The sequence below is a fragment of the Moschus berezovskii genome, chromosome 11 (genome assembly GCF_049115385.1).
Source record: "Moschus berezovskii isolate FMDL1 chromosome 11, NW_MosBer_1.0, whole genome shotgun sequence".
NCBI lineage: Eukaryota > Metazoa > Chordata > Mammalia > Artiodactyla > Moschidae > Moschus > Moschus berezovskii.
The window spans coordinates 3,340,275-3,362,038 of record NC_142470.1 but is presented as its reverse complement, the minus strand read 5'-3'; the positions used below and the strand labels follow the sequence as shown (position 1 = coordinate 3,362,038).

The window sequence follows — 21,764 nt, the reverse complement described above, 5'->3', positions numbered from 1 at the left end:
GGCGCACCTGGCTATCGCGCGGCCCTGGAGGGTATGGGGACGTCCCCCGCACAGACTCGGTCAGTGCGCAGTGGGAGCCTGGGGGCCGGGGAGCCAGCGCCCAAGGAGCAGCCCGCCACTGGGGACGGGCCCTCTCTGCCTGCCCGGCCCCCACGGACCCTCCCCCACAACCCTCTTCCCAGCGTGCCCGGCACCCAGCGATGCCAGCCACGTCACTGCCAATAACCTAGATTTTAACCAAGAAATCACACCCCCCTCCCTGCCCCACTTATGGGCTCACCGAGGAGAACACCCAGACCAGAGCCTTGCAGGTCAGCTGGAGGCAGGGCCGCTCCCAGGCGCACTGTCCCTCCAGTCGCCCAGCTTGCCGCCACCACCCTGTCCACCTCCAACACCCCTGGGGGCGTGGGGTAAGGGGCTCCGGGGGCCGTGGGACACAGGCACGCAGGACTTGCTGAGCCGTGTCTGCCCCGGAGGACTCGGCTTGTGGTCTCGATGGGAGAGGGGCTGGGAAGGGGGCCCAGGCACAGTCAAGGCCGTGGGGCAGCTCGGTCTCCCGAGCCCTCCCCGGCTGTCCATGGCCACTGTCCCTTGCCCTCTCAGAAAATCCCAGATCACAGGACGGGGCCAGGCTTGTGCACCCAGAGCAGCAGGTGCCCCCAGACGAGCTACCACCCTGCCTGCGACCAGCACCACCCTCAGCACCCTGTCCTGGCTCTCACCTCAGTGCTTGAAGCCACACGGCGGGGCGGGCTGAGCGGGGAGGACCCTGGGGGGCAGCTGTACCAGGCCCCCTCTTGGTCTGGCATCGCACCTCCAGGGACCTCGGGTGGGCAGCCCCGCCCCTGGGCCCTCAGCAGGTTCGGCCCTGACCCCTCCGCTGAGCCCTGTCCTGCTGCCGACCTTTGGGGGGGCGGTCCTTAGAGGCTGCACATCCAAGGGGTTTGGGAACCACCCCAGCTCCCTCTGGGGGCTGCTGGGGCGGGAGCAGGCAGAGGGAGCCGCCCAGGCCTGACCCACACCTGAGCTTGTGGGCTTCCTGGGGTCAGGAACACGGAGCGCTATCCTCTATCACTAAGAGGGAAACCCCGCCCAGACAGAGACGGTCTGTGTGCCAGCATCCTGCAGGACTCTCACAAGCCCGACAAAAACAAGCTCAAACAAGTACTGCGCTCCAGGGAAGACGACGCCCGAGCCCGCGGGAGCTGTCCAGGGCACCGCCACCCCGGCAGCTCTGACAGAGACCCCAGGAGGGGCCCAGATGGGCCAGACCAGAGCCGAGACCCAGCCACCCCATCCTCGGCCACTGGGGACTGGCTGTCCCAAGGGCCTGAGTTGGCCGGTGCTCCTGGCTCCCCGTCTGCAACCCCCCAGGACTGAAGGACCTGCGCCTGCCCCATCGGGGCACAAGGACACAGGCAGTCTCAGGGGAGGAGAGAGTCTCTGAAGCGCCCCTGGGCCCAGCTCTGGGAGGTCACTTCCCACTGGCACCAAGCTTCCGGCCAGCCAGTCACTGGACTCAGACTCCGCATGCAAATCAGACCAGGCGGCGGGCCAGGCACACAGCCGGTCTTCGGGGAACGTGGAAGGCAGGGGGGAAAACACAACCTGGGGCCCCGATGGTAGGACGCTAAACCCACGAATCCTGAACCCTCTCTGAGGGCCGTGAGGCAGTTTACAGGCAGCACCAGGCATCTCAAGTCAGTGTGCCAGCTTTATGATCCCAAAGGCAGGAGTCCTCCCAAAACAAGCGGCGGGGGGGGTGCACTCGTTGCACTCAGGAGGCAATTTCTGACCTGCCCCGGGGTGCTGGCCGCGACTGGGAGGCTCCAAGGATGCTCTGGCCTCAAGGCGAAAGCACAGGGGAGGGGCGAAGCGTGGAGGTCAAAGGTGACAGAGATAGATCTGAGGGGGCAACCTCACTGCCAGGGCCACTGAGGCCTCAAGCAGGTGAGGGGCCAGCCGGGGCCGCATGGTGCCCTGCGAGCCCTTGGGCAGGTCCATGGTCCACCAAGGCCCACAGTCTTTTTCATCTGTCCAGAGAAAGCCCAGGTCCTGGCCCACACGCTCCGCTGCAGCTAAACTTTTCCAGGGCCTCTCATCTCACCCAGGGTCGACTTAAGTCCTCAGCTAAGGCCTTGCAAGAGGGACCCAATTCCTGCTTGCGCTTCAGGGTCAGCTCCAGCCAGCTCGTCCAATCTGAGCTGGGACTGAGCCCCGCACGCCTCCAGCACAGCGGCCACTCTGAGCTGTCCCGGCCCTGGGACATGCCCATCTCCCTGCCATGCTGTGAGGCCACGGGTAAGGCCCGGTCAGCCTCAATGCCCACACGGGAGGTGCCTGGAGGGCCCCGGCCACGCCCGTGGGCAGGAGGCCGCAGTGGTGGCGGGGGCCGGGCCCACCACGCGTTACCTGCATAGTTGCCCGTGGCCTTGATGTACATCTGGCCGTACTGCTCCTCCACCATGGTGTCGTAGGCCTCGTCGTCCTCCTCATCTTCCTCGTTGTGGTAGGAGGTGGGGCTGTCCGTGGTGGGCAGGCTGCTGGCCCCGGGGCTGGTCCGCTCCCCCTGGGAGTACGGTGCCTGCTGGATGCTGGGGATGAGGGTGGCCAGGCTGGGCACCCCATAGTAGGAGACACGGGGCAGCTTGAGAGGGGCCGTGCCCGCAGCCACCGCCGCGCCATCCCGGGGCCCTGTCTCCAGAGGGCGCTTGGGGGCCAGGCCCGGGCCGGTGGCCAGAGGCAGCTCCAGGGCTTCGTGCTTGACGCGGGTCAGCAGCGGGATGGGCACGGAGGGGGACATGGCGTACGGGGGCGCGGCGGCCGGCTGCAGCTGGTTGCAGGGGCTCTGGGGCTCGGAGCTGGTGTCCTCGATCACGGCGGTCTGCGAGTCGCAGTGCGGCGAGCTCACCTTGAACGTGAGGTCGGTGCCGCGCTCCACGATGTGCTGGATCTGCAGGAAGCCGGCCGTGTACATGACCACGAGCTGCTCGCTAGCCGCCATGGTCAGCCTGCCCGTGTAGCAGAAGGACAGGATCTGCTGGAAGCAGGCGGGCGGCACCGTGCCCGGCAGCTCAAAGGCACTCTTGCTGTTGCCGCTGAACAGGTCGCGGAAGTAGAGGCTGCTGGCGGCCAGGACGGCCCGGTGGGCCTTGAAGGCCTGGCCCTTGACCACGATGGACACATCGCAGTAGAGGCCCAGCAGACGCTGCTCGTTGAGGCAGCCGAGCACGGTGTTCCCAAAGTTGGGGATCTCGATGTGCAGCATCTGTGACATGGCGGGAGGCGAGGGGGCCGGCCTCAGACTCTCAGCGGGGGAGCCGGCGGGTGGGGCGCATCTGCGGGAGACAGGGTGTGCACGCGGGGTCAGCAGCGGGCTCCTGGACGTCCGGCAGCCAGGCCGTGCTCCGCGCCACCCCGCTCTGCCCCGGCGCCCGCCTTCCCCGCCCCCGACCCTGCTCCGGGGCACCCCAGCCTCGCCCCAGCCACATCACACCAGACCAGTTCTGGCCACAGACCCGCCAGCAGCGGGACCCCAGCAGAGCTCTCAGCGCTGCCCAGGAGCCCCAGCTGGGTTCCCAGCCAGGTGTGTGTGGGGGTGCCCCCATGCCACCCCGGGGCAGAGAGCAAGAGCCCCTGAGGTCCGGAGACACCCTGTCCTGGAGGGGCCCAGGAGGACAGGCGTGGAGACAGAAGACGGGACGGACCGGCCGCCTCAGAGCCAGAGGGGTGAGGGTGGCGGGCCTCTGTCTGCACAGCTCTTCTCCCAGGAAAAAGTCAGCAGCAGAGGGCCCCTCTGCCGCCTGTCCCCTGGGAGGAGCCAGAACCCAGAGCATGGCACCGCGGCGATGGGAGAAGGGGGGTCCTCTCGGAGGCTTTGGTTTCGGTTTGCTTTTCCCCTTTTCTCTTAGAGCAGCCGTGCAGAGGGCCCGCCGGGGCTGTGGGGGGAGTCCTGTCCCTGCAGGCTGAGAAGCAGCCACCCTCAGCCCCCTGGAGAGGCGGGCAGGGGTGGGGGTTTGCCCAGAGAAGGGAGCTGGAGCAGGGAGAACTCAGTCGCTCCGCCGTCTCTGCTTCCCTACGAGCAAAGGAGACTGCGGACTCCCCCGACCTGAGCTGCAAGTCCGACTCCGGGACCCAGCTCCCCCCGACCTGAGTTGCCTGGGGATCAGGCGGCCAGTGCAGGAGTTGGGAGCCTGTCGCAGCCCCACCTGCATGCCCTCCCGGGCCTCCCACCCCCACCCCGCCGCTGCTGCCAGCCAATCCCTGCTGGCTCGCTCCCAGCCCAGGTGACTAGAGGGGTCCTGAGGGAGACAGGGGAGGGCTCGGCCAGGGCTCAGATGCTGCCACGGGTGTGCTGTCGGCCCCCAGGGTCTGGGGCTGGACTCCCCCGGGCCGGATGGGCTGGAGAAAGGCCGGCCCAACTCCGCGCAGTCAGAGCCCGTACAAAGGGCCGCTCTGTCCCGCGGGAAGAAAGTGCGGGCATCGGGTGAAGGAGGGCGGAGTGCGGAGACAGGAGTTGGGCAGGTGGGCGGCTGCTGGGTGGGGGGCGGGGAGAGCCCGCAGTAAACCGCCCCCCGCCCCCACCGCACCCCCGGCTGCGGAGAAGTTGCCGGCCCGGCCGGTGGCACCGGCAGCGGCAGGGAAGACCTACCTTTGGCCGCTGCCGCCGTGGCCCCGGCACTGCCCACTCAGCCTGGCAGGGGCAGGCTCGCCCGCACGCCCGGCCGCCCGCAGCCACCAGCTGCTCCGGGAATGCAGCAAACGGAGCGGGAGCCCTTGGGGTGGGGAGGGCGAGAGGAGCCGGGAGAGGAGGAGCAGGAACGGGGCGGGGGGGCGCGGGGCTCGGCGCGGGGCTGGGCCGCGGCTCAGCTGCACCCAGCCCGGCTCTCCGGGGCAGTGCACGGCATCCAAATGAAGAGGCCGGATGCAGACGGACATTCAGGCAGCTCTCGGGAATGAATAGCCGCCTTTGATTTGGGAGCTGAAGTAAATGCCAGCTCCCAGCCCCGGCTTTAAAAAACAGTGGAGTGTTGGTGCCAGAGGAATGCACGGCTCGGGTGTTGGTACAAGACAGACTTTTGATGACTCACTGCAATGCAAACAAAGATGGCAGAAATACTGTACTGTACGCGGGGAGACGCTTCGTGGTGCCACGGCAACTGAGACAGCCTGGAAATTTATAGTGCAGTTTTGCATATGAATTACCCAGTAAACTGCCACCCTGCCACCCAGTACAGCCAGAGTGTCAAAGCATTTAAACTATTCCAAACAGTCTGCTGGGCTGGCAGAGCCGCCTGACTCCTGGGAAGGGATGGGGGGTGGCTGGCGGCAGGGTTGGGGGGGGCCGTGGCGAGGGGGCAGGGAGGCCAGGGGTCCGGCAGACTGAGAGCAGAGGCTGGTGAGAGAGGGGAGCCCAGAGGGGAGGCAAAGAAGGGCAGAAAGAGGGGAGAGAGAGAGGAGCCAGGAGGAGGAAGAGGCGGCCCAGGGCCCCACCCCCCAGTGCCCCAGAATCCCCCTCCCCACTTCCTGGGGAGCCGTGAGCTCGATGGTCCAGCCTCAACACCCCCATTCACTCGCCCACCCAGGAAGCCACTCTGCACCCCAACTCCCATTGCTTGGCCAGGACAGCTCTCTTAAAGAAGTGCAACTTTGTGATGGCAGCTGGGGCCAGGCCCGTGGTGGCCAGCAGGCAGGAGCCCCCTGAAGAACCAGCCCTGGTCCCTGGTGGACTTGGCACGGGGAGGCAGCAGGTCACCTGTGTGGCCGGGCTACCCGTGTGGGCCCACACTGTCCACGGACTGCTGAGCCTGTCCCTGGCACGCTGCCTGCCCTGCTGAAGACAGGACGGTGCCCCCAGCCCGCCTCACCGCCCCGCTGGATTTGTGGGCCCAGGGGCAGACCACTGGCCTGCCCAGCCTCGGTTTCCCTGCCTGCCACTCACGGGACGGCCGCCTGCATGGGCTGAGATGGGAGACAGCCAAGGCAGGCCTGGTCCCTGCAGTGCCCAGCGTCACGGTCATGAGGGCGGCATCCCACACAGTCCCCTCCACGGCATCCGGAGAGAAGGAAACGGCCATCTGGTGCCTCCCATTCACACCCCATGGGGCTCGGTTTCGGGGAGCGAGAGACCGTAGGAAAAGCCAGCAAATGGAGAGCGGGAAGAAGTCCAGGTGTGGGGAGCCCGCCCAGGGAGCAGTGACCGCAGAGGCGGCTTTGTGAGTCCTGCGTGGGGCCCATGACAGCTCCGGGGTGAGGGCGACGCAGGCCTGCATGGGCAGCGTTCACAGAAACAGCGCCCGCTCGGCGCTCTGGGGACCTGGGGGCCATGTGGTCCGAGGACAGCGGGGTCCAGCCGGGCTCCCCCGGCTCGAGGCTCACGTGGGGCGGCCGCATCTGAGGCACTGAGGACCCTTCTTCCCCACGCGGATGGCCCCTCCAGCGGCCTCTGCATCTGGGGCGCGGCCACACTACGGGTCCCCACAGACACTCACGTCTGCGTTCCTCCGCTCGCGTGTCCCCCCCACCCATAGCATTGCCAGGCCCCCTGGGACTGGGCTCCCGGTGTCCTCCTGGCGGTCTCCCTTCGCTAGGCTAGGTGAAGCCCACCAGCCCCAAGATGCGGGGTTGGGGCCTCAGGTGGGGGTCGCAGGCACGGCCCCCTGCGCCCACCCAGCCACAGAAGCGGGGCAGACCAGGCACAGAGGAAGCCGACCTGGGACAACAGGGGGACACTCAGGTCAAAGGACAGCAGGACCCGCGATGGGCAGGGAAGCGCAGAGAATCACACCCCCCACGAGCTCTCCCCTGCCTGTGCTGCGGCCGGGCCCTTCCTCGAGACCTGCCACCTTCAGGCGCCACCTCCGCAGGAAGTGCTCCAGGTGCCACATGGGAGCTTGGTGAGCCTGGGGTGGGTCTGCCCGACCCCTAATGGGCATTTAACCCATGCTGGGCACGGCCGGGGAGGGCTAAGTAAGGGACGGGCTGTACTGCCCAGGAACACACACCACAGTGGGGATGGGCCCGCCACATGGCCCCCTGCACCCACTGCTAGGAGACTCCCAGAGACCATGGTGGGGTCTCCTGAGTCAGATGGGGCTCTTGTGCCGTGAGAGGGGAGGGGTAACCTAGCCTGGCCGGAGTGGGCAGAGGCCGTGAAGGTGCAGTGGGCACTGGCTCCAGAGGGTCTCAACTGCCCAGGGCTGGGCAGGGAGCAGCCAGATCCCCAGCTGAGAGCAGGGGACGGTGTGCAGCTTATAGAGCTGTCCCCTTCAAGAGCATGTCCTGGCTCCACTGGGCACTGCCCCATGTGCCCGGCCACCTTGAACGCAGGTCCCGTGGCCTCTATCTAGCAAAGGATGCCCGACCAGGATGGGGTGAGGGTCACCCTCCTAAGGCGGCTGAGGGGTTGAGGGAGACGATGTTATTAGCAACGTGCCCAGCTAGAGCCTGGCACACGCGACTTGTAAAATCCATCTCGTGACGCTCCCTGCTGGGACCTCCCCCCAGCCCTGCTGCGTGGGCCGCCCCCCGGGGCTGCGGCCAGACCATTCGCCCAGAGAGGGACCACCACTCTTCCCTGCGAGATGACAGGCTGCCTGGTCCCCAGGGACAGGGACAGCCAGCCCTGCTGTGGCCGTGTCCTCAGGCCACCTGTGAGGGTGAGGCGGCTGCCCCAGCCACCCAGCCTGGGACAGACAGCCCAGCCCGAGCTGGTTTCAGGTTGCTTTCTTAGAAGCCTCGGCCAGAGTGAGAACAAAGCTGAACTTTAGAAGAAAAGAATAAAATAAAGGCTTGGTTTACACACCCAGGGCTGTGAAAGCAGGACGAGCCCAGGGCCAACCCACGGGCAGTGGCGGAGAAGAGAGAGGCGGGGGGCCTGGGCGGGCCTCACCCTTCCCACCCCCACATGACTGCCTCGTTCTTCTGTGCCTCAGTTTCCCCACCTATTCTCTTCCCTTCGCAGCAGGACTCCTGGGCTGGCTACTTACAGAAGGTTCTGAAGATGTGGAGGGAATGCCCAAGACCCCTAACTTCACTCATCCCGGCCATCCTCAAAGCCACTGCACCATGGAGCTCTCCCCCTCATAATGCCCTTCAGAATGGAACCCGCTTTGGGAAACCCCAGCTGACACCACAAAGCCAGAGTCCAGCCCATGCAGCTGTGCCAGCCTTGCGGGGGAGGGTCCCACTCCATACAGACTCCAAGAGCTCCCAAGGAAGAAGTGGGGGGCAGGGGGGATTCTCTTCTGTGGGACCTCCCTCAGGGACAGCTGAGAGCTGGGCCTGGGATGATGGGTCATCCACCAGAGCACGACCAGGAGCCCTGCAGGCAGCGTGGCCCCCAGGTGGACGAGAGAAGGATGCAGGGGTAAGGGTCCCAAGAGAGCAGACACACACGCACACGGAGGCTGAGGGGGTGTCCAGGGGCGGGGGTATCGGAGTCCACCCACCCCAGACCCCAAAGAGCCTCCCTCAGCAGGGGCACGCCAGAGGAACGCAACATTTCATTTCTGCAGGATCGCTACCAGCGAGGGAAAGGGAGGCGAGATAAATTAAATTAAATAAAAATTATTTTCCAGGATTTAATTTTACCAATCTAATCAGAGGTCTGGACCTTGGCAAATGTACAGCCATTAAAGGCACCCACTGCAGGGGAAGGTGGGGGGGCAGGTGCCAGGAACATTCTGGAAGCAGTAAAAGGAGAACCTCCGGCCCCCAGCCCAGGGCCCATCCCCTTGGCAGCCCCACTGCCCAGCCACCAGGCCCTGTACCTCAGGACCTCGGCAGGGTGGGGGTGGGGGCAGCTGGCCTGGCGAGAAGAAGTCAGGGCACTGCAGAGTCAGGGCCAGGCCCCAGTGGTCATGTCCGCCAGGACCACGTCCGTCTTGCAGGGCTGTGGGCAGATTCCTGAGTCGGCACGGACACACATGGGCACGTCAGGGCCCCAGGAATACACTCAGGACTCCACCCAGAGGCCACAGGAGAGCGTGGGGGGTGGGGGAGGCTCCCCCTGGCCAGATGCCATTGGAGCAATGGCCTGGCATCCCCGTTGCAGGACAGTCTCCAGTTAGCCGGCTCTCCAGTCCCTGGCTGACGCTCTGCTTCTCAGAGGGGCAAGGGGGAAGCGGCCTGGGGGCTGATCCTGGGAGGCCCAGGTGCCCAGGTGAAGCAAGGCTCCCCAGTTGGGTGTGCCAGCCCCCCAAGAGGTAGGCGAGGTCCCACCCAGTGTGAGCCTCAGGTTTGCATTAAACTTTTAATACCTCCCCAGGCAGGGCTGGGCCGCCACGGGGCTGCTAATGGAAGGGCCGGGGCAAGGCAGCAAAGCTCTGGGTGGGGTGTCAGCCACCAGAAGCCTCCCCCCTTGGTCCCCACCTGTGTGCTTGGCTCCCAGCCCTATTTCCACCAGGTGGGTGCAGATGAGGAAGCCGGGGCACCCAGAGGGTGAATTTCCTGCCCAGGCCTCTGGCCGGGACTACACTTGATCACCCACCCCCCTCTGCCAGCTGCCTGCTTTCAAAACCCCTCATCCTGGGCAACTTAGGTCATTGGGCGGGGGTGGGAAGGGGCTGACCCTGCTGGGCAGAGAGGGCACTGAGGCCTGGACTTGCCTCTGGTCTCCAGGACTCTGCTGCAAAGAAGGAACCTGACCTCAGCCTCTGTGCCTGGCAGTCCGAGAGTCCCTGGTGCCCAGGGGAGGGGGTGTGCAGGCCTCCAAAACCTCAGGGTCACGTGGGTCCCCAGCTGTGGCCCCACCTCCAAGACACCCCCACCCCAGGTCACCACACTCCAGTTGGACAGGCAGAGGCGAGAGGCCTCCTGGGTTCTGCCAGGCACCTGGGCAGCCTCCGCCCAGACCACAGCCTGGACCGGCATCAAGCATAAAAGCCGGTTTTAACTGCACTAACAAATGTTTGCCTGGAAGCTTTTTTTTTCTCAAACAGAGAAGGGCAGCCTGCCAGAATCCGCAAATTCAGAAATGTGCTTCCCAGCCCTTCCCCTGCCGTCCCAGGAGGCAGGGCCGGCCCTTAGAGAGAGGGGCATGCACGCAGTTGGCCAGCCCTCCAGAATGATCCCCAGCCCCCTGGGGGCCCAGGGCACCGGACTGGGCACCCACAGCCGGGGCCCCATCGGCCCCACTGGCTGTGGGACCCTGAGGGGCCAAGCAGGGGCTGGGTGGATGTACCATCAGGTGGGCTGCAGGGCCCTGTGCCACACAGCACGTGGCCTATGGGGTGGTCTCTGACCCCTCTGACTAGCGGTCGGGTGGCCCAGCTCCATCCTACATGCCACTGAGAGGGTGACTTCCTGCCACCAACAGGCCAACCTCTGACCCCTTGCTCAAACATTTCGACTTTAGTGCGGGTCGGGGATCGGGAGCCAAACAAACAGGGCATGAACCTAAAGAAACAGCAATGGCCGGCCAAGCGAGAGGACAGTGGCCACCCCCCACCAGGAGCCTACCTGGACACCCTGTATCCCACCAATGGGTCCAGAAGGCTTGTGAAGAATTAAGCAGTGTTTAGAACAGAGCTGACAATCTCTCTCACCCGTATTTGTAATTTAAATACCTTAAGCTTGAAGAGTGTCCCCCTCGGGCATCGTTTAATAACTTAGAAAGCCGGCTCCGCGCCTGCAGATGGCACCTTCTCCTCCCTCGTGGGCTGAAGCGGGGTCTCCCCGGGTGCCCAGGCTCGAGGGCATGGGGCAGGGTCGGGGAGGAGGCAGACTGACAGCAAGGGCTGCCCAGGATGGGGAGCCGGGCCTCAGGCGCTGACTGCCTCCCCGTGGTCCCCACAGCACCTTGATGTCCCCTCCGAGGGCCGGCAGGGGTCTTGGAAGCAGCCAGGTCCTGGGTGGCGGGTGGCGGGCAGGCGGGGGGCGAGCGCGCCAGGCCGGGCTGGTCACCCAGCTCATTAACGACAGCGCCTCTACACACGCTCTGGTCTTTAATATTCATAGCTGTCTTCATCTGCATACCATGCCATAAATAGTCGAGGTAAGACACAAAGCTCCCCTGCATTTCTAATTATGCTTAAAAATCTAATGTAAATCAGACCGACACAGAAATACTAAATCAGCCACTGGCGGGGCGGAGGGGGCAGCAATTACGCTGAGATGGGGGCCTCTGCGCACGCACCCCACCCCCACCCTCCTGGCTGGGTGGCTGCAGGGGTAGCAGGGGTCCAGGCCCCACCAGCAGCGGCGTCCCAGGCCACTCCCGAGCCAGGCTCACCCACGTGGCCCTGAAGAAGAGAGACAGCGAGGGGGCAGGGGACACACCCGCGGCACCTCAGGGACCCCCCCCAGCCCTGCCCCAAGGCCGGCCAGCCTGTCCCACTGAGGGGTTCTGGCAACGGGCCTCCCTGCACCCCCGTACCTGGGGCCCCCTGGCCCCCCGTCCCACACAGGGCCCCAATCCTGGGCTCCCCCTGCCTCCACACCCAACCAGCTCTACAGAAGAACCTGACTCCGCGGCAGAGGAGAATCAGAGCCCATGTGCCCCGGCCCTGGGGCAATGCCTGCTTGGGGGAACGGAACTGGGCAGCCGGGAATTGCAGGCAGAGCATCAAGCCATGGAAGGGCATGGGAACAGGACTGGGGGGGACAGCAGGTCCCCTGAGCCCCGGGGGGCTCCAGCCCTGCACAGGCAGGAGAGACCTGGGGCGGCCTTGGCACAACCCCCTGGGCCCAGTCCTGTCTGCGGGAGACGCATAGTAGGGCTTCCGAGCAGATGTCCAGGGCCATTCAGAGCCTGTCAGCCCCTGCCACCATGGGTGGGCACCAGAGGGGCATCTGGGACTCCCACAGGTGGCCTTGACACCAGATTTCAGGGTCTCTGCAACTGGGACAGTGGGATCAACTGGACAGGGGAGCCCAGGAGGAGCAGGGCCAGAGGCAGGTGACCCGGCTTCCATCAGGGCAGGCATCTGCCTCCCACCCCTCATCCCGGCCCCCAGCCTCCTGGGCAGCCCCAGGGGACGGAATGGCGCTCGGCACAGCTTCAGCCCAGTCCTGGGCCCCCAAAATGCAGCCTGGAGTCGGGACGCCCGGCTACACACCCCTGCCCATCCAGGGCACAGCGGGTAGGCCCCCAGAGGAGCCTGCAGGAGGCCCAGGCCTGGGTGACACGGGGGTTGCCCCACTGTCTTTAGCGAGACGCAGAGACGCCTGCTGCCCACATCTGCCTGGCATCATGCCCAGACCTATTTTTAAGCCCATTTACTAGAAATCCCACAAATTAAAGGAAATACGGATAATGCAGTCAGAATCCTGGGGGGCAAATAAAAGCTGCACACAGTCATCCTCCTGCTCCAGCGTGAGAATCTCAACCACAAACCAGATCTCCCCAAAGTGCCCTGGGGACGCAGGAGCGTCCTGCGTGAGGAGGACGGTCCAGCGCACCCTGGGACTGCAGGCACGGTCCGCGGCCCACAGCAGGGCTGTAAAAGGCAATCACCTCTATGAAAAATAAAGGCCGCAAATACAAACACCCAACTTGATGGCCCGGGAATGCCGATCACCAGCTGCTACCGACAGCACGTCAAGAAGGCACGTTCTCTCCCCGAGGTGAGGCCAGGCCCCCAGGACAAGCTGGCTGGCTGAGGTGAGGGGCGGAGAGGCCCAGGCCTGCTGGCCTCCAAGGTCGAGGGCCGTCCTGCAGGCTCACCGGCTTATCCGCGCCTAAAGTTGTCCGGACACACGGCTGGATTGCTCCTGAGGAAAATACATCAGAGGCACAGCTGGGCACCGAGCCCCTGCAGACCCTCAGGAGTCCCGGGGCCTGTCCTCCCAGCCCTCGGGCCTCCGGGGCCCCCTCCCCAGCTCGCTCTACTGGCCAGGCGGCCAGGTGTTCGTTCTCCAGCCACTCCTTCACCAGAGCCTCCCCCCGCATGCTGACACACCAGGTTCCCTGAGAGACTGGGGGTTGGGGGTCTGCACAGATAGAAGGGGAGCCGCGGATGGGGAGGTGTGTGCCTGTGCGTATATGTGTGTGTGAATGTGCGCACATGTGTGTGCCTCCTGTTTTAAGTACATGTATATGTGTGAGCAAGCATGTGTGTGTTGCGTGCATGTGTGCACATGTGTGCATGTGTGTGACCACATGTATGTACAACGTGTGAGTGTGTGCAGGCATGTAGGTACTTGTGTGTGTGTGAGCGTGTGTGCATCAGTGTGAGTCAGAGAGGCAGAAAGACACAGAGACATCCCCAGATCCCCCGGCCTGAGGTCACCCCGTGCATTCTGAGCTGTCACAGGTGGGGACAAGCCCCACTGCTCCCATGTTCCAGGATGGAACAGACCCTCCCCTGGGGGCTGCGGGGGAGGAAGCGGCCCCAGCGGCTCAGCCCCGCCCCAGCTGCGCCTGCTCCTGATAGCCCTGGAAGCCATGGCCACGCTCGCCTGCCAGACGCCAGGTGGTCTCCTGCTGCAGGGGTGGGGGCTGGCGGCTGGAACTGGAGCGGGCCGTGTGTCCCCGCCCCCCCATCCGTCTCTGGAACCACAGAAGGGCCTGCAACTGACATCCCCAGGTACTGGGGGCTCACCTCACTCGACCTTATTCCGCCCTACAGAGCAAGAGGCTGATACTCATGCAGGGTGGGCAGGCCATGGAGGCGTCACCTCAGCCTGCAAGAGAGGCTGGAAGTAGTGGAAAGGGCAGAGCCCCTGCCACACCTGCTCCTGTAAGACCACCCCAGCCCCCGGTCCCAACACCACCTGCTCAGGAAAGGCCAGATGGTGAGGCTGCGCCAGCCCCGTGACGGGCAGGCAGCTGGGTGAGGGGTGAGCCCACAGGGACACGCAAACATCAATTTCAGGTGGACGGCAGACTGTTCAGAGAATTATCAAAACCTTGGAAATTAAGCACAATGTCGAATGCTTGACACTTCACCATCACAGGGGCCACCCAGGGGACTGTCCCAGGGCAAGGACCCCCGCTGTCCAGGAGAATCACCTGCCTGCTTGTGTTCTGCCCAGGCTATGCCCAGCTATGCACACACTCATTCACTTTTTTGTCCAGGAAAGATTTCAAAGAATTTTCTCCATAGAAAAGATACCCCTGGGCTTCCCTGGTGGCTCGGTGGTAAAGAATCTGCCTGCTGATACAGGAGACACGGGTTCGATCCCTGATCCGGGAGGATCCCACATACTGTAGAGCAACTCAGCATCTGTACAAGATCCTGTCTACCATCTTTAAACAACTACTCATGCCAGGTGCCCAGGCGGACTCACCTGCAGAAGCAGGTTGAGCGGGTTGTTGGCAAAGTCCCTCAGTCTGCCAGTGCCCTCATGTGTGGTTTGGGCCACGTCCCTTTTCTGCATCGAGGACAGTGTTTACTTCTGACCTGTGGCTGAAGCAGTGGCCTCCCTGGTCTTGAGGGAAGCACGATCCTCACACTGAAGGGAGAACTTTTTCCTAACCCTGAAAGGTATCCAAGAATTACAGACTCTCTTCAAGAGCTGTATCCTTACTGGCTAATAGATAATGAGTAGTTTTATAAGCCAAATGTTTTCAGAATTCCTGGGACATAAAGAAACTTCTAATATTTTAAAGAGGCTAGCGTGTAAAGGGGAGGGGACACTTTTCAGAGAAACCACTAGCTGAAAAAGCATTTCCATGTAATACCCCAAATTTCTGCAATCAAGGGGAACCCTGGGCAAATGAGACTGCTTTGATAATGGGTTAAAAACACGACACGATGTCTTTGCCCTGATTTAGAAATCCAGTGCATATTTCATTTTCACGATCTGGATGTGTTTTTTCATGAGAGAAGTAGTTACCCTGAATTTCCTAAACTCCATATACTGTTTCAACCAGAGAAGCTAGCATCACTTCTACGTGATGCTCAAGACCACGAAAATCATAAAGTGATAAAGTCAACTACACTGCAGAATTCTGACAAACTGATATCAAAGTTCATTTTGAATATCTAACACTAGAATACTGCAGTGTTGCTTTAAAACCTCTGTCAGATAAAAGCAATAACAACACAAAACAAACCCTTTGTCAGACAATTCTAACATCTGTCATCTGAAAACTCATAAGAGGTAAACAACACATAAAAACAATCAGCACCTAAAAAGCATTCAACCAGCTAGGAATGGGGGCATTCAGTCTGATGGAGGAAAAAACTAAAAGTGACATCATACCCCAAGGTGAAACACTGCATACCTTCTCCCTAAGATAAAGAACAGGGGACGGAGGCCACCATTGTACAAGCTCTACGTTCAACTGAGAGAAATCAGGCAAGACAATGAGATAACAGACATATAGTCAGAAACTGAAAAGAAAACCTATCTCAGTTCATAGACCGCACGATCTTGTACAAAGAAAATGCTAAGGCATCAACCAAAAGACTATTAGAAACGAGAAACAGGTTCAGCAAGGCTGCAGCATATAAGGTCAATAGATGAAAAAATCAAATGCATCTGTGTATGCCTACAGCGAACAACCTGGAAATGAAACTCAGTGAGAAGTGCCATACAGAATAATGCCAAAAGCGTAAAACACTTAAGAATAAACTTAACAGAAGGAGTATGAAACTTCCCTCACAGCTCAGTTGGCAAAGAATCTGCCCGCCTGAAGAATCTGCAGGAGACCCCGGTTCAATTCCTGGATCGGGAAGATCCGCTGGAGAAGGGATAGGCTGCCCACTCCAGTATGTTCTTGGGCTTCCTTTGTGGCTCAGCTGGTAAAGAATCTGCCTGCAATGTGGGAGACCTGGGTTCAATCCCTGGGTTGGAAAGATCCCCTAGAGAAGGGAAAAGCTACCCACGCCGGTATTCTGGCCTAGAGAATTCCATGGACTGTATAGTCCATGGGGTTGCAAAGAGTTGGACATGACTGGGCACCTTTCACTTCACTTCACTATAAAACTTACACTTTGAAAACTGCAAAACTTTGAAACTATGGATTTAAATAAATGGAAAGGTATTCATGTTCATGGATTAGATGTAATATTGCTAAGATGGGAATACTCCCCCAACTGACCGACAAAGTCAAGGCACTCCTAATCAAAATCCCAACTGACATCTCTGGAGAAACTGACAAGTTAATTCTAAAATCGATATGGAAATGCAAGGGACCCAGAACAGCCAAAAAAGTTCGTAAAGGAGGAACAAAGTTAGAGCACTCGTACCTCCCAATTTCAAAACTTACTACAAGGCTACAGTAATCAAGAAAGTGTGGTACGGATTCACTTCAGTCACTCGGTTGTGTCCGACTCTTTGCGACAACACGAACCTCAGCACGCCAGGCTGCCCTGTCCATCACCAACTCCCGGAGTCCACCCAAACCCATGTCCATTGAATCGGTGATGCCATCCAACCATCTCATCCTGTCATCCCCTTCTCCTCGTGCCCTCAATCTTTCCCAGCATCAGGTCTTTTCAAATGAGTCAGCTCTTCACGTCAGGTGGCCAACTATTAGAGTTTCAGCTTCAGCATCAGTCCTTCCAATAAACACCCAGGACTGATCTCCTTTAGGATGGACTGGTTGGATCTCCTTGCAGTCCAAGGGACTCTCAAGAGTCTTCTCCAACACCACGGTTCAAAAGCATCAATTCTTCAGCGATCAGCTTTCTTTATAGTCCAACTCTCACATCCACCACTGGAAAAACCATAGCCTTGACTAGACGGACCTTTGTTGGCAAAGTAATAGCTCTGCTTTTTAATATGCTATCTAGGTTGGTCATAACTTTCCTTCCAAGGAGTCAGCGTCTTTTAATTTCATGGCTGCAATCACCATCCGCAGTGATTTGGAGCCCGGAAAAATAAAATCAGCCACTGTTTCCACTGTTTCCCCAGTTATTTGCCATGAAGTGATGGAACTGGATGCCATGATCTTAGTTTTCTGAATGTTGAGCTTTAAGCCAACTTTTTCACTCTCTTTTTTCACTTTCATCAAGAGGCTCTTCAGTTCTTCTTCACTTTCTGCCATAAAGGTGGTATCATCTACATATCTGAGGTTATTGATATTTCTCCCGGCAATCTTGATTCCAGCCTGTGCTTCCTCCAGACCAGCGTTTCTCATGATGTACTCTGCATATAAGTTAAATGAGCAGGGTGACAATATGCAGCCTTGACATACTCCTTTCCCTATTTGGAACCAGTCTGTTGTTCCATGTCCAGTTCTACCTGTTGCTTCCTAACCTGTATACAGGTTTCTCAAGAGGCAGGTCAGGTGGTCTGGTATTCCTATCTCTTTCAGAATTTTCCACAGTTTCTTGTGATCCACACAAAGGCTTTGGCATAGTCAATAAAGCAGAAATAGATGTTTTTCTGGAATTCACTTGCTTTTTCGATGATCCAGCGGATGTTGGCAATTCGATCTCTGGTTCCTCTGCCTTTTCTAAAACCAGCTTGAACATCTGGAAGTTCACGGTTCACGTATTGGTACTGACATTCAGATCAATGGAACAGAACTGAGGGTCTAGAAATAAACCCATACGTCTATGGTCAACTGATTTTCCAACAAGGGTGCCAAGACCATCCAATGGCGGGGAGGGGGGGAACTGTTTCAAAATATAGTGCAAGGCCCATGGATAGTCAGACGTAAAAGAATGAAGTTGGACCCCTACCTCACACCATATACAGAACTGAACTTAAAATGAGTCAAAGACCAAAGTGTAAGAGTATAGCTAAAAGTATAAAACACTTAGGGAAACACAGGGGCAAATATCTGTGACAGCGGAGTCTGAGATGTGACACAAAAAGCCCAAGGAAAAAAGAGATGAAGTCATAGTTCTGACCAGAGACTTGTATCAAGAATATATAAAGAACTGACAACTCAACAATTACAAGACAAATAACTGAATTTTAAAATGGGCAAAGCATCTAAAGAGACACTTCTCCAAAGAAAGACATAAATGTCCAATATGCACATGAAAAGATACTGAATGTTATTAGCCATTACAGAAATGCAAATTAAAACCACAATGAAACAGCACTGCACACTCAACTGGAATGGCTATAATAAAAAAGGCAGATTAAAATTGTTGGTGATGATGTGGTGGGATTGTAAAATGGCACAGCCATTTTCGGAAAACAGTCTGCCAGTTCTTCAAAAGGCTGAACACAGAGTTAACACGTGACCAAGCAATTCCACTCCTAGGTAGCTCCCCAGAAGAAGTGAATACATATGTTCATGCAAAAACTTGTGCGTGAATGCTAACAGCACCATTATACATAACAGCCAAAAACTGGAAACAACACAAAATGTCCATCAATGGGAAAATGGATAAACAAAATGTGGTCTCTCAATACAATAGTATATAGCTTACCATGAAAAAGAATGAAGTACTGCTTCATGCTACAACATGGGTGACCCTTAAAAAGGTGACGGTAAATGAGAAAACCAGAAAAAGAGGCTACATGTTATACGATTCCGTTTATACGAAATGTCCAGAACAGGCGATTTACAGACATGAAGTAGACAAGTGTTCGCCGAGAACGAGGAGCAGCGAGGTCCGGCAGGGATGGAGGAAATGAGAGTGACTGATGAGAGGACGGGTTTCTCCCCGGAGTGACGAAAACGCTCTAGAACGGATCGTGGCGACGCTTACTCAACTCTCAACAGACTAGAAACCGCGGAGTTTTACATGGTATGGAGTTACATCTCCACAGAGCTGTTACTAAAGCACAGATACGTCAAAATAAAATTTTATAAAACATTCAAGTGACCCACTGGAAGGCAAGAGAAAAAAACAGAGAAATAATCAAGGAACAAACAGGATCAAACAGAATCAAGAAATAGTAGATTTAAGCCCTGACATTATCAATAATTCCATTAAATGTAAATGACCTAAACAGACCAATTAAAAGACAGAGATTGAGCAGATTTTTTTTTTTAGACTCAATCACATGCTGTCAACAAGAAACTCACTTCAAGTATAATGATAAAGGCAAGTTTAAAAAGTATATATAGGGACTTCCCTGGTGGTCCAGGGATTAGGAATTCGCCTGCCAATGCAGAGGCTCAACCCCCAGTTTAGAGAGATCCCACGTGTCTGGGGCAACTAACCCCACGTGCCACAATTGCTGAGCCCATGCTTGAGAGCCTGAGCTCCACAACGAGAGACGCCACTGCAATGACAAGCCCGTGCATGGCAATCAGAAAGCAGTCTGTACACGGCAACAAAGCCCGAGAACAACCAAAAAGAAAGAAGCGACTCTGCTGCACACCAGAAACTAGTGCAACACTTGTGATCAACTGGATTTCAATAAAGCTTCAAAACAGCAAAAAATACAAAGGGAGAGAGAGACAGATCAGGCAGAAAAGAAAACAAAGGCCAGGAACTCCCTGGTGGTCCGGGGGTTAGGGCTCTGCGCTTCCACTGCAGGGGCACAAGTCTGATCCCTGATCAGAGAGCTAAGATCCCACAGACTTGGTGGCATGCCTCCCCTGCACCTCCCAAATGGAAAAGAAAACAAAGGTGCTATATCAATATCCAATAAGACAGAGTTCAGAGCAAAGAAAGTTATCAGAGACAGAGAGGGACATTTCGCAGTGGTCAAGGGATTATTAATCTCTGAGACGACATAGCAAGCTTACGTGTGTACCAGACAGCACAACAGCAAGACACAGGAAGCGCAAAGAGGGAGAACTGGGAGGAAAAAAAGACAAATCCAGTGAGAACTGAGGACTTCACAACTTCATCAGATCAGCAGAGTCGCTCAGTCGTGTCCGACTCTTTGCAACCCCATGGCCTGTAGCGTGACCTAGAAAATTAAGCCACAAAGACACAGAGAACTAAACATCAACTAATAGGATCTGATCAACATTTGCAGAACTATCCGCCCCAAAATAGCAGGATACACACGCTCTTCAAGTACCTATGAAACTTACACCAAGATAGTCCATATTTTGGGCCAGGAAAAAAAACTTCAAGAAATTGAAAAGAACTGAAACCATACAGACTGTGTTCTCCAACTGCAGTGGGCTCAGACAGGAAATCAATAACAGAAAAGTAACAGGGAAATCTCCAAACACTTGGAAACAAGCAACATTCCTCTAAGTCATCCATATGTCAGAGAGGAAGTCTCAAGGAAATCAAATTAAAAGAAAATGAAAATATAATATACCAAAACTGGTGGGACACCAGTTAAGAGCCATGAGGAGAATCTGTAGCACTAAGTTCACGCACTAGAAAGAAGGAAAAGTGTGAGACCAATAAGCTCTCATCTCAAGAACTCAAAGAAAGAACAAAACAAACCCAAAACAAGCAGAAGGAAGAAAAACAGTGATGAAAATAGAAATCAATGAAACTGAAAACAGAAAATCAATAGAGGGGGAAAAAAATCAATGAAATGAAGAGCTGGTTCTCTGAAAAGATCAATCAAATTGGAAAGCCTCTAGCAAGACTGACAAAGAAAAAAAGAGAAGGAAGACAAATCACTAGTGTAAGAAATGCTTCAGTTGATTTCATTACAGACCGCGCAGATGTCAAAAGAACAATAAGGTAATAATAAGGACAACTTTAACGCATAAACTTGACAATATAAATTAACCAACTCTTATGGGGGGCTAGGGCAACTACCACAATGAAACAGAACATTCAAATAGCCTTTTAACTGTTTGAAAAATCAAAATTTTAATTTAAAAACTCTCAAAAAAGCAATCTCTAAGCCTAGATTCCCTGGAGAATTCTACCAAGCATTTAAAGGAGAATTAGCAACATATATACCATCTTTTCCAGAAAACAGAGAAAGAAGCTTTCCAATTCATTTTATGAATTACCCTGATACCAAAACCAAACTCTGTACAAAGACAGAAAAGTCCTGACCAGTGTCCTTCGTGATACAGGCGCAAAGTGAAAGTGAAGGTCGCTCAGTTGTGAGTGACTCTTTGCGACCCCATGGACTATACAGGCCATGGAATTCTCCAGGCCAGAATACTGGAGCGGGTGGCCTTTCCCTTCTCCAGGGGCTCTTCCCAGCTCAGGGGTCGAAACCAGGTCTCCTACATTGCAGGCGGATTCTTTACCAGCTGAGCCACAAGGGAAGCCCAAGAATATTGAAGTGGTTAGTGTATCCTTTCTCCAGTGGACCTCCCCGACACAGGAATCGAACCGGGGTCTCCTGCGTTGCAGGTGGATTCTTTTCCAACTGAGCTATGAGGGAAGCCCTCCTCAACAAAATATTAACAAACAGACATTAGCAACATGTAAGAGGTACGTCAAGGTTGTATATTGTCACCTTGCTTATTTAACTTATATGCAGAGTACATCATGAGGAACGCTGGGCTGGAAGAAGCACAAGCTGGAATCAAGATTGCTGGGAGAAATATCAATAACCTCAGATATGCAGATGACACTACCCTTATGGCAGAAAGTGAAGAGGAACTCAAAAGCCTCTTGATGAAAGTGAAAGAGGAGAGTGAAAAGGTTGGCTTGAAGCTCAACATTCAGAAAACAAAGATCATGGCATCTGGTCCCATCACTTCATGGGAAATAGATGGAAAAACAGTGGAAACAGTGTCAGACTTTATTTTTTTGGGCTCCAAAATCACTGCAGATGCTGATTGCAGCCATGAAATTAAAAGATGCTTGCTCCTTGGAAGGAAAGTTATGACCAACCTTGATAGTATATTAAAAAGCAGAGACATTACTTTGCCAACCAAGGTCCGTCTAGTCAAGGCAATGTTTTTTCCTGTGGTCATGTATGGATGTGAGAGTTGGACTGTGAAGAAGGCTGATCGCCGAAGAATCGATGCTTTTGAACTGTGGTGTTGGAGAAGACTCTTGAGAGTCCCTTATACTGCAAGG

The 21,764-nt window shown here is 56.9% G+C and overlaps 1 protein-coding gene across 3 annotated transcripts in view; it reads right to left on the bottom strand.

Moving 5' to 3' along the window:
• NACC2 (NACC family member 2) overlaps positions 1 to 21,764 on the bottom strand; it is an 81,218-nt gene that overhangs the window by 34,262 nt on the left and 25,192 nt on the right. For 2 of the 3 annotated variants that reach the window (XM_055399316.2, XM_055399317.2), the window contains exon 2: positions 2,413 to 3,338. In XM_055399316.2, coding sequence (XP_055255291.2) covers positions 2,413 to 3,277 — 865 coding nt within the window. In that variant the 5' untranslated portion in view covers positions 3,278 to 3,338. Of the gene's footprint in view, positions 1 to 2,412; positions 3,339 to 4,651; positions 11,336 to 21,764 lie in introns of those variants that run through there. The other variant, XM_055399314.2, reaches the window with a different exon arrangement.